Here is a 16439-nt window from a genome sequence, read left to right on the forward strand (position 1 = left end):
CCCAGGGATCCAGGGGCAGCCACAGCTTCTCTGGGCAACCTGTGCCAGGGCCTCCCCACCCTCCCAGCCAGGAATTCCTTCCTAATCCCCAAGGCAGGGGGGGCCTTGGCCGCACGAAGCCATTCCCCGCGTCCTGCCCCTCCATCCCTGCCCAGCGCGGCCGCTCGGCCAAAATGGAGGCGGCGGGGTCGCCCCCACCGCTGCCCACCCTTCCCCATCCCCTTCCCCGTCCCCTTCCCCGTCCCTTTCCCACTCCTTCCCCGCGTCCCTCCCCCGGCGGGCGGCGGGACTACGAGTCCCATGGCGCCGCGGGCCGGGGGCGGAGCGGGGCTTTGTGCGGGCGGCATGCGGGGGAGCCGCAGCCTGGGCTGGAGCCGGAGCAGGAGTCGCAGCCGCAGCCGGAGCCGGAGCGAGCCCGCCCCGGGGGGAGGAGGGCGAGGGCGGCGAGCCATGACGGGCGGCGGCGCCGCGAAGCGCCGGCGGTGGTAGAGAGAGAGAGAGAAGAGAGAGAGAGAAGAGAGAGAGAGAGAGAAGAGAAGAGAAGAGGGAGCCCCGAGCGCGGAGCCCGCGGGGCAGCGCCGAGGGGCCGCCATGGGCAACGCGGGCAGCGTGGACGCGCAGCACACCGAGCTGCGGGCGCACCCCGTGCCCCTCAAGCTGCCCATGCCCGAGCCCGGCGAGCTGGAGGAGCGCTTCGCCGTGGTCCTGGTGAGCCGGCGCCGGCCCCATTGTCTGCGGGCGGCGCGGAGCGGGGCGGGGGGGGGGAGAGGCAGCGCCGAAAAGTTGGAGCGGGAGCGGCGGCCGGGCACAGGTGGGGTGGGCTCGGCCCCCCGCCCGCGGGACGGGCCGCGGCTCTTTGTCTCGGGAGCCCCCCGAGAGCCGCCCCTGGCCGAGCCCAGGCGGAGCCCCGGCCGGTTCGCCCGGCGCCGGCGGAGCGCAGCCCGCGGGCGGGGGCGGCCCCGGCGGGGCTGGAGCTGCGGGCAGGGATCGGCCCGGCCCGGCGGAGCCCCCCAGGACATCCCGATCCTGTTCCCCCACCCGGCGACACCCCGGTCCTGTGACCTCTCGAGGACGCCGCCGTCCTGCCCTCCCCCTCCCGGGGAGCCCCCTGTCCTTCCCCCCGGAGACACCTCGGTCCTGTCCCCCCACCCCCCTCCATCCTCCCCGGGGACACCCCTGTCCTGCTCCCTCGAGGATACCTCTCGGTCCTGCCCCCCCACCGACGGGGACACCCCGGTCCTGTCCCCCCTGGGGACATCTCGGTCCCGTTTCCCCCTGGGGACACCCCGGCGCTGCCCCTCCGGTGTGCGCGGGGCACCGGGGCCGGTGCTGGGCTGGGGGTTCGTGTCAGCGGGACGGGCTGGGTGTTTGGGATCAGCGGGACGGGCTGGGTGTTTGGGATCAGCGGGACGGGCTGGGTGTTTGGGATCAGCGGGACGGGCTGGGTGTTTGGGATCAGCAGGGCTGTGCACCCCTGGGTGCTCCCCTGGGTGCTCCCCGGGCGCCGCATCGCGCAAACCTCCCGCTCGCTCTCAGGCGCCCGAGCAGCGGGACCCGGGTATCGCGACCCGGGTATCGCGACTCGGTTGTGGCGACCCGTCTCCTTCTGCCATGCCCTCCCGAATCCGAGCCCCGTTTCCGTGCGGAGCAGAGCCGGGGGAGGAGGGCGAGCGGCCCCATGTGCGTGCCATGCCCCGCGCTCCCTGTAGTGCCAGGGGAAGCCCGGCCAGGAGAGCTGCCGCCGGAGTAATTCCCGTCGCACATCCCGGGGCAGCCCCCCCGGTCCGCGAAACGCTCCCGGCGCTGGGCGAGGATTCGCGAACTGGTGTGCGCTGGGGATTATTTCTGGTTAGACCCAATTAGATTATCATGTCTAAGAAAAGAATAAGCCTATTCAGTCAGGAACCCCCACTGACGAGCCAAATGGCGAGTGAGATGTTACGATTATTAGGCACAGTGGAAAAACCTTGATGTCGTGTTGCTCTTGTCGGGAAAGCCGTGGTGGTTCTGCGGATGGGAGATGCTCCTGCAGGCAGCACAGGGCTCAGAATCGGGTCTGGATTCATCCTAACCTGCCGCAAGAGTGTCTGGCTTGGTTTGCCTGCGTGGTCTGGGGGAGAAAATTGGTGGGTTCGAGTTGGGACTGATTGATTAGATCAGTCAGAGGCAGAGACATCGTCTGGGAGAGCGTTAGAGATGTGTAATGTAAATATGGGAGATAACAGGGCCGTGCCTGTGATTTCCTGAGGTACTTGAAAGGAGGAGGTGGCCTCTGGTTCTAAAGATGGACTTAAATAAAGGTTCAGAGGGCGAGTGCTATAGCCTTGCTGGAGGGAGAGGCCATGCAGAGGCACAGTCTGTACAAATGGGGTGTTGGATGGTTTGCTCCCATTGATTCCTTCTCCCATTGGGAGAAGCTGCAAGGTGGGGCTCCAAAAATCACCTTCATCCCGTCCTGGAAGCCAGCCAGGGATGGCTGGTGGTGTTGCAGCTTCCAGGAAATCTCTGAGCAGTTCCTGAAGGAATAAACTCCCCGGCTGTTACTGTTTTGCTTTCTCTGTGGCTCTGAGGGAAGGATGGCTGTGCCACCAGTCAAACCCCAGAGCGGGGCAGGCAGGAGGACTGCAGGGATTGATGAGAAAGGAATGGTGAGGGGAGAAAGGACGAGGGATATTTTCTGTGGGGATGGTGGATTAGTCAGGGGATGTGAGTATGAAGAAGAAGCTGAAGGTTATAGGACTAAATCTCACCTTCTTTACACGCTGTCTTAAGAAATTAGCCTGGCACCGGTGTTGCTGGCACACTGGGGAGCCCTGGTGAGGTCCTGGAGGGCTTTGCTGACAGTGGCAATTCTCGTGTCACTAACGAAATTTCCAGGACTGATTGTGACGTTGATGAACACGAGGCTCAGCTGAGTGGCTCGTGCAGGTCTGGAGTCATCGTGCTGAGGGGTTTGTTTCCAGTTCTGTGTGCCAGGATCGGGTTGTGCAGGACAGGTTCCTCCTGTGCAGCATCACAAGTGTGTTTGGAAGTTTTATTCTTCCCCCCCTCGTGCAGGACAATGAGCCATCACCCTCCAAAACATGTCCATGGCCATGAGTGCTGTGATAACAACTTTTGTTTTCCCCACTTTGAACACGCTCTCCTGAGCTTCTCCAGGATCTCCGTGGTCCCTGCAGCCAGGGGATGTTGTGCCTGGAGGTGATGGACGAGCGTGCCAGCGTGCGTTGTTAGAGGAGCTGGTCTTGAGGAAGGGCTCTGGTGAGGTGGTTTGTCACCTCAAACATGCAGAGTCACCTCTGGGTAGCCTCGCTCTTTGAGGTGTTTCCACTGGAGGAGGTGATGGGCAGTGCCCCAGGTCACACTTTTTGGGTGAAGCTCTCCAATCTCCCTGTGCTCCCACGGCGTGTCCCGGTGCCGTCGGCGTTCCCGAGGGTGTGCTGAGCCCGTGTGAGGGACGGTGGTGCCAGGCCTGGCTGTGCCACACCTCTTGGCCTGCTGGACAAATAACACGAGAGGGGTTTCCTGTGGATCTGGGTCTCCTGGTGCTGTTTTTGGCACTGCTGTGGTAAATGTGCTTCCATGGCTTGTGTGCTGCGTTGGGTCTCCGGTGTGAGGCCCAGGGGTGTGTGTTGTGTTTGATGGGATGTACTTGGAGGAGGGAAACGTGGAGGATAACCCAAGAGAGATCCAGCTTTCTGTCTGTAAGCTGCTGATGTGAATTGTCCCCCTTTCCTATGAAATAATTCCCTCAGTCTCAGGTTTACCCCGGAGTGTGCCATTGCCACCACGTGTCCCGATGTGCCCGTGAGGGGTGATGGATAAACTGAGATCTGAATCCCAGAGCTGACTCTGAGCTTTCCAGCACTGGCACATACCTGCAGGGACCTGACTTCCCCAAGATGCTCCCTTTTCCTCCTCAGCCTTGTGGGATGTTTTCCTGGCTTTATCCTTCGGACATGTGGGGCATAAACCCTGGATTCTGGTGTCCAACCCTGCTTTGCTGCAGAGAAAACCATCGCTCAGCAAACCAAGTGTGCCAGGAGCATCCCTAGACATGATGGCACCACTGTTCCCTGTGGGAAGCTGGGATCCGTGGGGGTGAATTCCAGGCTCCCAGCTCCTGCAGCAGGGTGGTCTCTCCCTGATCCCATAACGGGGTTGCACGTTTGCAAACGCCACGTGGTTTGGAGGAGGCAGCCAGGCCGGAGTTGGCAGGGGAAATCGGTGCCTAATGAGCTGTGATTGACATAATTTGACTGCTGGATTACAAATCTGCGGTGAGGTTAACAGGAAATATCCTCTTACCCCCTCCAAGTGGGATTTCATGTACAAAGGAGGCTTCTGTGCCCGCTGCTGTGGGCTGGAGGGACGCGGCTGAAGGCTGAGGGGAGGTGTTTGCCATCCTCAGTGTAACGTGAGGGCAGGGCAGCCACTCTGGTTCTGCTCAGGGCACTCAAGGCTTTGCCCATAAGAACTTCCTCCTTCCACTAGAATTTCCCTTTTCACGGTGGATTTTGTCCCAGCAGCGTTTTCCACACCGGTGAGGGCAGTTTGAGTGTCTCCTGCTGAAGAATTTGAAGGCTCAGTGTGAAAACTCTAATGTTTCCCAGCTGTTTTCCATTCCCCTTCCTAGTCCATCAAGTATATTAGGCTTTGTTTTATAATATAGATGGTTTAGGGTCTGCAAATCATTACAGAGCAGGACGTGGCTGCAGGGGATGTCTGTGGGGTAGGACGAGTTCCCTCCTTTGGTGGAGCTGGTGGGGCACTGGATTCCTTGTTGTGATTCCTAAGTTTAGCAGAACTTGGGATGGATTTCAGTGGAGATCCTGAAATACCTGAGACTCCCATATCAGGTGTGATTTGTGTTGGTTTGGTGGAATTTGAAGGCAATACTGTGGAAGCTGAGAGACACTGAACTAGGTTTAGGAATCTTCAGGAAAAGGAGATTTCTAAAATTCAGCCCCGCTGGGTTTCCTTGTTCAGGCCCCAGCTCTGACAGAGCCACTGGGCTCTTCCTTAAGGTCTCATTGCAATGGTTTGGGCAATGACACCTTTTAATGAGGAAACAGTCCAATAAATCCCCCCGTTAAATACATGTATTTCAGAGGGAGGGAGCACTGGGTGGTGACACTTGTGCCCAGCTGCTGTGGCAGCCAGGAGGTGGCATTTGTGAGTTTTTCCACCCAGACATCACAGGAGTATTATTTTTATAAAACTAATTTTTAATTTGAGTGTCTGGAACGCGAGGTCTGAGGTGAGCAACAACAGCTCAAACAACTTACTGAGGTGGAACCCCCCTGCCTTTACCCTGAACCTGCACCACCAGTGCACTGAACCTTTATTAAACATCTTTATCGACTCCCTTAACCTTGTGTGCAAGATAAAAGGGGTTTTTATTATTTTTATTTTGTCTTCACAAGTAAGGTCATGCAAAACTTGGCCCTGAGGTGTGACATGTTCTCTTCTTCTGTGCTGCAGGATGTTGGTGATGTTGGGAAAGAATTTGAGAGGTGCAAAACGAAATTCAGAGTTTACAAGATGGTCTGAAGTAAAACAGTAGCTGTTGGGTAGTTTTCAGTTGGTGACTGAATGACTTGGAGTGACTGGAGTCAGCCTGTAGTCTTTAATTTAAAAATAAAATCTGCATGAAAAGGTGTTAAAATCCACAGGAACTTCTCCCCCTCAAATAGCAAAACTCAGCAGAAACAAACCCAAACTGAAATGTTTGATTTGTTGTGTTTGTTTTGAAAGGACTTCTTGTTATTTTTATTATATTTTTTGCATCATTCTGCAGAGATTATAAATTATTTAGGGAACTTTTTAAAGACTCCAAGTCCCTTTTAAAATAAAACATCCCTCTGAAGGTGTGCAGGGTAATTATCAGCCTGGGCTTATGGGGCTGCTTAAGAGAAGGGGAGTGTTTTTTCCCTGCTGGAATTTTGGGAGCTCCTTAAAGCTGCCAGAGGGACTGATCTGGTGCTTCATCTGAGATCAGCACCGCCCCTGTTTTTAGCAGGGTTTGAACTTGTTCTCATTTTGAGGTCAGCACCTGCTGAATAAAAGAATTTCTCTTCCCAGTCTGTTGGAAAAGGTGGTTTAAATCTGTCACCTTGGTCTGGCACTTCATAGCCAGGGGAGTGAGTGACCCTGCAGGAGGAACTGGGTTTATTTGCCTCATTATTTCTGCCTTGGAATCTCTCCTAAAGTGAAACCAAGCTCTGACATTTCCCTTTCTGATCTCTTGTTCGGTCGTTGGGAGGTTACTGAGAGCCAAACCTTTCCCCCCAAATACGTTTTTAGTTTTGAGCTTTCAGCATTTCTGTTCATTTTCCAGACTGTTGCTGTGCTCCCAGCTCAGTGGCTGGGAAGCGAGGATGAATGGTGCCCACTGTTCTGGTCAGGAGTGGAAAATCCCTGGGATTGATTGCAGTTTTGCTTTTGCTTTTCCCCAGCCCCTGGTCAGTGCAATGCTCGCTCTGGGCAGCAGCTCCCTCAGTGGGTGTGAGGAGGTGGCCAGGGAAGGGTCTCTTGGGGCAAGTTTGGGCTCCAGTGGCACCACTATCCAGGTGGGATGATCCTACATTGGCATTGGTGCCCAGTGTGGATTTGTAGCACAGGGAAGGTAAAACCTCTTTGGTTTTGCTGCAGGTTCTGCTGCACTGATTGTTGTCAGGAGTTGGTGACGTCCATCAGGGGAGTTTGGTGCCACTTACACTGGTCATGGAATGGTTTGGAAGGGAACTCAAAGCCCATCTCATTCCACCCCCTGCCATGGGCAGGGACACCTTCCACTAGCCCAGGTTGCTCCAGCCTGGCCTTGGACACTTCCAGGGATCCAGGGGCAGCCACAGCTTCTCTGGGCAACCTGTGCCAGGGCCTCCCCACCCTCCCAGCCAGGAATTCCTTCCCAATATCCCATCTCTCCCTGCCCTCTGGCAGTGGGAAGCCATTCCATGTGTCCTGTCCCTCCATCCCTTGTCCAAAGTGCCTCTTGAGAGGGACTGATTCTCATCCCATGTTTAGGGCCATCACTCAGAGCTCCTTGACCTGCTCATGGAAGAAGGGTTCCCATGTTCCAGCTGTACATTTAGAACCAGAACAGAGCAGGGAATGCCCTTGGGACTCAGGTTTTAGAGTAGTAAAACCCATGGATGGATTTCCTAGAATCCCAGGCTGGTTTGGTTTGGAAGGGACACTGAGGATCATCTCATTCTACCCTTCCACCTTCCACTAGCCCAGGTTGTCCAAGCCCCGTCCAGCCTGACCTTGGACACTTCCAGGGATCCAGGGGCAGCCACAGCTTCTCCAGGCAACCCAGACCATTCTGGGCTGGATTGGGTCTGCCAGGGAATGCTGGCACCCTGGGCTGTGCCCGGAGCAGGCCGTGGAGCAGCACGTGGAGGTGCCGGCGCTGCCATCGTGACCTCGTGGGGTGGGAAGCGAAGGGCTCTGCTCAGCACGAGGAAATGAATTATGCAAAACATGCTAATGCAGCAACACTTCAGAACCAGTTTATTTTCAAGCATCTGGGCTGCCTCTTGAGTTTGAATTAAGCACTCGATGATCAGGATCAAAACACTTCCCAGTGCAGGAGGCCACGGAAGGGACGTGGTTGGTTTGCCCGGTGCCCTTTGGGTGCCGTGTCCTGGGAAGGTGAGGTGGCAGCAGGAGGATGGAGCTGTGGGTGGAACGTGCCCTGCTCCAGAGGGTTTTCTCACTGCTGGGAGATGTAAATATGATTTTTCTTTGGTAACCAGAAGATTGGACCTTAGAACTAGCAGGCCAGTTGGAAGTTTGCTCCCGGGCAGTGGTGGGACCAGCTGATCCAGCTGCTGGAAGGTTTCCATGGCCAGCAGCGTGCAGCAGCCACATTTGACACAAACAGAGCTGAATTATTGTTTGTTTTCTGTTTGGAAGAGCCCGTTTGGGAATTTGCTGTGGGAAATAAGCGACACCAACTCCCTCCATTTGATTTATAATTGGGTTAGAAGGAGGTCTCTGGTGTGAGCCTCCAGCACTGAGGAGCTGCAGCATCATGGAGCCCAAGGGCTCAGGCTGGTCAGGTAACAGCACCTGCAGCTGCTGGGGCTTAAAAAGAGTCATTTCCCTTTTATCACATCCTGCTGATTGCAGTTCTGAAGGGTCAGTGTTGTCAAACAAGCAGATTTTCATCCCTTGGCCTTCACACCCTGACACCAGTTGACCGTGGAAGGGACAATTCTTGCCCACGCAGAACTGTCACTGGGAAATGCCGTGTTCCCAGTTACTCCTGCCAAGGGCTCCAGTTTAGGCTGGATCTCAGGCAAAGGTTCTTCTCCCAGAGGATGGTGGGCACTGAACAGGCTCCTCAGGGCAGTGGGCACAGCACCAAGGCTGCCAGAGCTCCAGGAGGGTTTGGACAACACTCTGAGGGACAGGGGAGGATCACTGGGGTGTCTGTGCAGGGCCTGGGGTTGGACTGATGATCCCTGCGGGTCCCTTCCGACTCAGGATATTCCAGGATTGTATGATCTGCAGGTCCATGATTTGCACCCTTGTTTTAACTGAGTGTTGTTTCACTTGCACTGATTGTTTTGCCCACAATCATCTGCTTTTTAACTTTAATAACTCGAGATGCACAACGTTATATATGGATATATTGGAAAACAAAAGCACTAATTTGTCCCAGGCTTTGTCTCTTCCTAAAATAGTGCCTTTCACAAGTGTTTCATTGCTTAAAGACTTGGAGAATGTATAACTTGTGTATACTGTGCTATAACATGCTGCAGAAACTCAACATGTGTTGGTTTTCAATTTACTGGGGGATCTCTCAACAAACCAAGCGTTTGTGTGCCGTGACTGCGCAGCGTTAAACATATATTTGGGGAGGATATTCATAAAGCAACATAATGGTGGCATTGTGTTGGAGATGAATGGTCTTCTCATGAGCGCTGGGCGCTGTGAGGACCTCCAGGACTCTGCACTGCTGCTCTTGAGAGCGACGGAGTGTCCTGGATCATGAGCTGGAAACGTGCCCGGCGCTTCCCGACGGCAGCGTCGGAGAGGCAAGTGGGGACACCTCGGCACTGCCACCCTGGGAATGGTCCTGCCAGGGGCTGGGCTGCTCTGGGGACAGCCTGCTCTGGGTCCCAGGGAAAAGCCCACGTCAGAAAGGTCCACAGGAAAACTCCTGGAAGTTGTGACTTCTCTTGTCACGTTGTGTGACGGGCGCGGAGCAGGGTGAACCATGGAGGGGTGGGACAAGGGGGAATGGCTTTGAGCTGGAGGAGGGCAGGGTTAGATGGGATATTGGGAAGGGATTCTTGGCTGTGAGGATGGTGAGGTGATGGAATGGATTTCCCAGAGAAGCTGTGGCTGCCCCTGGATCCCTGGAAGTGTCCAAGGCCAGGTTGGAGCAACCTGGGCTAGTGGAAGGTGTCCCTGCCCATGGCAGGGGTGGGACTGGATGGGCTTTAAGGTCCCTTCCCACCCAAACCAGTCTGGGATTCTGTAACTGTGGCCTCCTGCCCTCTCAGAAGTTGTATCCCTGTGGTCCAGGGGCAGAAGTGGTTGGTGATGGCAGCAGGAGCCCACAGGGCTGCCCTTGGTGTCTCCAAAATTGGTGGACACCTCTGGCCACTCTCCCCTACGTGGGTGTTGGTCGAGGACAGAAGTTCCTCCCACACAGAATATTCCAGAAGCATATGAAGAAAGTTTAGTTTTTTTAGTGTGTGTTGGGGTGTTGTGGGAGATACCTTAAAAAATACAAGAATTTGTGTTCGTTCATGGTTTGCCTTTTTTTTTTTTTTTTAAATATACATTATTTGGCCAGAAATCATTTACTATAAAAGGACTTGGGGCGACTATAGATTGTACATCTGTTACTTGTTTGTCTGCAAAATGACTGTACAGTTGAGGCCAAAAGCAGAGAATAGAGGGTTGTACAAGTTGGCAAAGTTGCTAAAGTCTTTCAGAAGCCAGTAATTACAATGAAGAAGCAAATTGTTCAGTGCAGGAACTCTGGTTGTTCGTCCCTCTAACGCTCTGGCACGTCCCTCTGTGATCCCTCCTGTCCTGCTTTCCAAAGGGCGCACAAATGACACGGATCTACCTGGGCTGGATCTGCAGGCAGGGGAAAGGAAAGGTCTGGGGAGTGATGGAGGTGACTTGGCTGAGTTCGTACAGCAGCTTTTCCCAAAGATTTCCCATAATTTAGCGTGTTTGGGAGTGCTTCAAAGGGCTTTCTGCCCAGCTCTGAGCCCTGCAAGCACGGACGGTCAAATAAATTAACCATCACAAATATTTAACTTAAACCCTGGTCAAATAAGAGCTTTGATGTTTCACGTGTGTGGGGGGGAAGCCTCTGTGCGTCTGTACACTCTCACACGTTGGGTGAATTTGTCTCTTCTCTCAGACATAAGAAGCCTGAAACTGGAAATCTAAATAATTACGTTCCACCCCCAGGGGCAGCAGGTTGAAATATGGGGTTGGTTGGAAACGGGGCACACGGAGTTTTACTGGGGAGCTGATGGAAAGCAGATGGCAGAGAGTGGTCACACCTTGGGGAACTGTGGGCTTGGATGTGCCATCCCTCCAAAAAGCTTTGCCTCACAGGTGATTTTTTTCCTCGCGTGGTGTAAGTGTTGCTTGGTGGCCATCGACTCTCCAGGGGTCAATTTGACACGGTGATAATGATGAAAGTGCACCATGGATTGAGCCAGGGAGTGTTTGGGTTTAATCCTTGGGTGATAACATCTGTTTACAGGTGGCTGGAATGAATTGTGAGCTGTCTCGTCTAAAAATTGCAGCTTCCTAAAATAGTGTGGGAGTTGTGGTGTCTTCCCAGGGATGTGCGTGTGTGTGAGCACAGCTCCGCTCCTGTCACAGCTCCAGGTACAAATCCCGTTCTCTTGATCACGTAAATGAAATATCTGAGCGTGGCAAACGCACGCTGTTCTCTCTGGTAAATAAAACAAGAACTTTTGTGCTTTACGTTTTTTATCCGTGAATTTTTTACGAGCCTCGTGGTGCCCTGGAGGAAGGAGGGGAGTGGGACGGGCTTGGAGCAACCTGCTCTAGGGAAGGTGTCCCTGTCCCCAGGGAATGAGATGATCTTTAAGGTCTCTTCCAACCCAAACAATTCCATGATTCTGTGACTCTGTGATTTTATGCCTGAGCAGATGAATGTTTTGCACAAAACACTGCAGGAAGGTGTTTTTCTTTTAAAATTTTGGTTTTTAAGTCCTTTTATGTGAGAGCCTGTAGTACCTGGGATGGTCAACAGTGTTTTCCTTGTGCATGAGAAGGGAGAGGTTCAGCTGACTCGGATCAAGTGGCAAAAGAGTAGGAGAAGAGGAATTTAGGAAGCTGAGTCTCAGCCTTTGTACGGATTAAAGTGAAGTGACCTTTCGGATCAGGTTTACAGGCTCAGGGATGTGACTGGTGACCTTTCCTGCAGCGTGGGGCATCTCTGGGAGAGGCAAAGCTTTGGTATCATTCCCACAACATCCAGCCCTCCCTTTGTTGGCCATCTCTTGGTATGTGAGCAGGAGGTGTTTTCCAGGAATAAATCTGTGCATATTCCTGCAAATCCAGGCTGTTGTTCGGAGCAGAAGGCAGGTGGGCTTTCTCCGTGCTAGGGAAGGATTTTGACAGATTTAAGTGCTTCCATTAGAACATAAAATAAATTGTGCAAGAGTTTACATGAGCTGAGTCCTTCCCTGTTTAGCAGCAGCGAGGGGGATGCAAATGAATTCCTTGTTTCACAGAGCAGGGCAGGAAAACCAGCTCAGTTTTCAGGTGCTGATAGTGCTCCTGCATCCTTGGATGAAGCAGATCCAGTGTGTCCTGAGCTGGATTTGCAGGGAAAAGGGAGAACTCAGATACCTACAAACAAAAATTGATTAAGCATGAAATTCTTTTCTGGCAGTGAATTCGTGGTTGGCTCCGAGACAAAAGGTTGCACAACTGAAAAGGAAAAGGAATTTTACTTGGAAAGCTCAAAGCTATTGTTTGTTTGGTTTTGCTTGTGTTTATTTTCTGTCTGGTGGCAAATCTTTGTTAAAGGTGAATTATCCCTTCTGTTCAGCAAGTGGAGTGAAAACAGCCCAGATGCACTTGTGAGGCATTCAGTAAATGGTTAGAATTGTTGGGATTGTTGTAGGTGCTCGGAGGAAGTGGTTGGTGATCCTCGAGGTGCAATAACCCGTGTAGAGCAGGGTGTTACTTGTACTTCCAGTGTGAAGCACAGCTCTTGTGTTAAAACAACCCAGACAGCACATAAATAAATATATGGATGTGTAGATACATCGGAACATCAACAGTAATACCTGTTGTAATATTTCAGGTTTAACCTACAGGCTTGTTTGGGTACATTCTCCCAGCTGCTGCTGTGCCAAAACATTTCACAGGAAAGGTGCGCAGGGAGCAAACCACCTCTTTAACACTGGGAAAATTCCTGTTTGGCTTTATTCTGCCTTCAGAAACGGTGTGTTTAGTAATTTCTTTGTGGGACAGCTCTGTGTTGGTGTGTGTTATATCTGGTGGCTCACGGGAGGGTTGCGTTTTGGTGCTTTGATGGACCCTGAGCACCACAACTTTCTGCAGTGAGGACCTTTCTCCCAAAGACAGCCCTGCCAAGCAAAGCTTTGTAGCCAAAACACTGACTGAGGCCTTGAATGGGGCTGTTCTTGCCCCCCTGAGCTTCCAGCCTGGCTGACCCTGTGCTGGGTGATCCCACATCCAGGGACACTTCCACCTCTGTGGAAGCTCCTTACTCTGACTCTCCAGTGCTCAGTAATGACCTAATTTTGGGGTCCAAGTTGCTGCTACTCAAGGTGCCGAATTCTGGCTGTTTCCTCCTGTTTAAATTAGCAGAGATTTTTAGTTTTCTAGTTTTAATTTTCTCCTTGTTCCCTCGATCAGCAATTTTTGGGTCGAAACTTTCCCTTTCCTGACAGGAGCTGGAAGCAGCAGCTCTTGCAGTGCACTGTGATAACAGTAGTGATGATAAAGGCTTTAGGCAGTGGTTAGGAGGGAGCAGGTCAGTAGATTTATGGATTTTTCTGGCCAGACTCCATCCCTGGAGATGTCTGTGCTGGTTTTTCCCTCAGGGACTTCTCAGGAGCTGTGCTCAGCCAGGAGTGGGATTTGGTGTTTGTGCCCCTGTCACTGCCCCGTTCCTGGCTCCATGGCAGGCAGGGATTGCACATGAACAGGACACTCCAATCCAGGCAGGGATTGGACATTCTCAGGACACTTCAATCCAGCTGTGGAAGCACAGTGGAGCCCGACCTGCTCCGTCTCCCCTCGGTTATCTCAGAGGCATTTCGGCCTTCGTGGGAGGGAATGTGGCTGGAGAAGTATCAACATGCCAGGAGCAAATACACTTCATTAGGGAGCAGGGTTTAACATTTTTGGCATTAGTAGGAGGCTGAGCTGTGGTGTTTGTGCACTTGGTGGTGGAGGGAGGGAGGGAGGGATGGATCTTGTGTGTCTGAGCAGCGGGGAGCAGTTGGACAATGTGTGATAACAATCCATCAGAATGGGAAAGCTGAGGGAAAAGGGGAAAAAACAAAGAAAAAAACCCCCAGAGGTGGGGTTTGCTGTCCCACAGCAGCCCCTGACTTGCTGGAGCAACTGTCCCTTCCTGGGATCTGTGCTGGGATGCACAAGAGGCTGGTGTGGCTGTGGGAGGGGATGCCAGGGACAAGGGCAGGGTTGGATGGGATACTGGGGAGAAATTCCTGCTGTGAGGGTGGGGAGGCCCTGGCACAGGTTACCCCATCCCTGGGAGTGTCCAAGGCCAGGTTGGAGCAACCTGGGATAGTGGAAGGTGTCAGAGTTGGAACTGGATGAGCTTTAAGGTCCCTTCCAACCCAAGCCATCCTGGAATTCTGTGATTCCTCTTCAGGGGATGTTGGGATTTGAGGAAATGGTGCCTTCGCTGCTGCACTTGCCTGTCAGCTGAGGATGCCTGTCCTGTGATAAGCCATGGGGTCTGTTAGGCCACCTTTTTATCATGTTGGGATTGTTTTTACACTCTTCATCCTGATTTTTGTCTGGAGCAGCCTGTGGCTGATCCAAGAGCTGGGATTTCTGAGCACTGTCTCCCTGTTTCTGTCGGGAGAGCCTGGTGGTGTTTGCACATTGCCTTCCCACCATGTGTGTTTGGAAATTTTACACAGCTCTGATGCTTTTTTTTGTACTCCTATGTCACATTAGGATCTCTGGAAAATGTCACCAAGTGTTTCAGCTGAACAAGATATGAAAAGACAAGGCCCTTGTGTTTAGGCTGCTTGCCTGCCATTGCTGTTCCCTCAGGATTCGTCATCCCCAGGGATGACTGTGGACTCTTCCAGTGCAGGATTGTAACCCACAGGCCTGTACAGGTGTTAAAATCAGCTCCCATGCAATGTAGGAGCTCCTGTAGATCAAAAAGGTTTTCTTTTACTTCAGATAAAACAATAACTGCACTTACAAACCTCTCTGGTGAGACTTCTTTGGGAGCGTTTTACACTGGATTCTTTCCTCCCTTCTCTCTGTTAAGTGCTGAAACCCTCAGCTTACATGAAAATATAAAACTTTCCTTTTAACAGGCAACATCTTTTCCAAAGATTTCCCAGAGCCCCTGGATTGTGGTAGCACCATATTGAGCAGGGCTTATGTTACAGGAATAACCATTTCACTCAGTCATACACGATTTAAGGTCTATGGAGTTTTTTACTGTTCTCTCACTTAATAGTTAAATCATCTGGAAAACATATTTTAAGTTCTTACGTGGTGTGTCTTTCCTGATGTAAAACCAGTCTGAGAGTCAGCAGAAGTTCTCCTCAGTGTGCAGGCCTGGAATGATGTCCCACTCCAGCGTGGGATACGTCAGAAGCAGTTTTGAAAATCTCGTGCCCAATTTCCAGATGATGAGAAATTCTCTTTACCTGGTGAGCTCAGACTGCCCTGCCCGAGTTCAGCTGCCCTGAGCTTCCTTTCTAAAGGCTGTCACGTTCTAACAATCCAAAGAATGAGCCCCCAGCACAGGTTTTCCTTGCTTTCTGAACAGATACTGTAACTGAGAACAGGTAGGAGCAGATGTCGTTTCGGGGGCAGGGTGATGAAAAAATCCCAACCTTTTATTTTACAGCTCGTGTGCCAGGGAATTGTGATTTTACAGGAAAATACAACGGCTCTGCTTCAGCCTGACACGTCCCCTGGCACTGGCTCTGCCTCCCGCTCGTGGATCATGGCAAGGCTGGGCCCTGCCTTCCCTGTGCTTCCCTGGGAGCAGGCAGGGAATTACATGGAATTACTTTAGATCCTTAAGTTCCCTTCCCACCCAAACCTCTGATTCCATGATTCTATGGCACCAAGTTTGGTGTAATCAGGGCAATAACTTGGGTTTGGCTGTCAATGTGGTGATTAAATGCACTTTATCCCTCTGTGTGAGAACTTTCCTTTCCTTACAACATCACAGGCAAAGGTAGGATGTTATGCAATTCCATACCTCGAGTCCTCAAAAGATTCCCTTTCAAACATCAAGTCAGTTCTGTTCATTTTTGCATCATTGAAGCTGTGGCTGCCCCTGGATCCCTGGAAATGTCCAAGGACAGGTTGGAGCAACCTGGGCTAGTGGAAGGTGTCCCTGCCCGTGGCAGGGGGTGGAACTGGATGATCCTAAAGTTCCCTTCCCACCCAAACCTGTGATTCCATGATTCTATGGCACCAAGTTTGCTGTAATCAGGGCAATAGCTTGGATTTGGCTGTCAGTGTGGTGATTAAATGCACTTTATCCCTTTGTGTGATAACTTCCCTTTCCTTACAGCAGCATCACAGGCAAAGGTAGGATGTTATCCAGTTCCATACCTTGAATCCTCAAAAGATTCCCTTTCAAACATCAGGTCATTTCTGTTCATTTGTGCACCAGGAAGGCAGGAAAACCTCAAATGAGATTTAATAAACTCCATTGCCAGTATTTGTGCATGAGATGAATTGAATAACAGAAAAAGCAGAGCTTTGTTCGTGTATCCCCTTTCTTCTTAGGAAATGGGTTTGGAGGCTGGAGTGTGATGGAGACAGTGCTTCCAACAGGAGAATTTATGCTAATTGACAGCTAATGGATCAGCTATTTTCCAAATAAAGATGGAGAACAGGCAGCCTTATGTTCTGCTAACTGCAATTGAATCATCTGGAGAAACAAAGCACGATCCCATTCAAATATAGCTCTGGAGTGCTAAAAAATGCAGGAATTGTGTAGGTTTGGGTAGTTTGACAGTAACACATGAGGCATTTGGGGTGGTCAGAAATTATACTGCCCCAGCTCAGTCGTGTTTCACACCAGACCAAAGAGATTCTGACCCTGGAAATGTGTAATTTAAAGACTGACTTCCAGCTTTTCAATAGAGTGTTATTTTTGTCTTAGCACGTGAATATTAGAGCTGGAATTCCACCAAAGTTGTTAA

At 52.0% G+C, this 16439-nt stretch overlaps 1 protein-coding gene and 1 long non-coding RNA gene across 2 annotated transcripts in view; one reads left to right on the forward strand and one right to left on the reverse strand.

Moving 5' to 3' along the window:
* The first annotated feature begins 438 nt into the window (after window positions 1-438).
* Window positions 439-16439, forward strand: part of FMNL2 (formin like 2) — a 129396-nt gene continuing 113395 nt past the window's right edge. The window contains exon 1 of the mRNA XM_017823713.1: window positions 439-708. Within this exon, the coding sequence (XP_017679202.1) occupies window positions 592-708 (117 nt within the window). The 5' untranslated portion in view covers window positions 439-591. The remainder of the gene's footprint in view (window positions 709-16439) is intronic.
* Window positions 1895-2835, reverse strand: LOC108501664. Its single transcript, XR_001876255.1, has 3 exons — window positions 2751-2835; window positions 2444-2622; window positions 1895-2110 (listed from the first exon to the last, which is right to left on the reverse strand). It is a non-coding gene; the product is annotated as an uncharacterized LOC108501664 (long non-coding RNA).

This window comes from Lepidothrix coronata, unplaced genomic scaffold (genome assembly GCF_001604755.1).
Source record: "Lepidothrix coronata isolate B3197 unplaced genomic scaffold, Lepidothrix_coronata-1.0 Scaffold105, whole genome shotgun sequence".
NCBI lineage: Eukaryota > Metazoa > Chordata > Aves > Passeriformes > Pipridae > Lepidothrix > Lepidothrix coronata.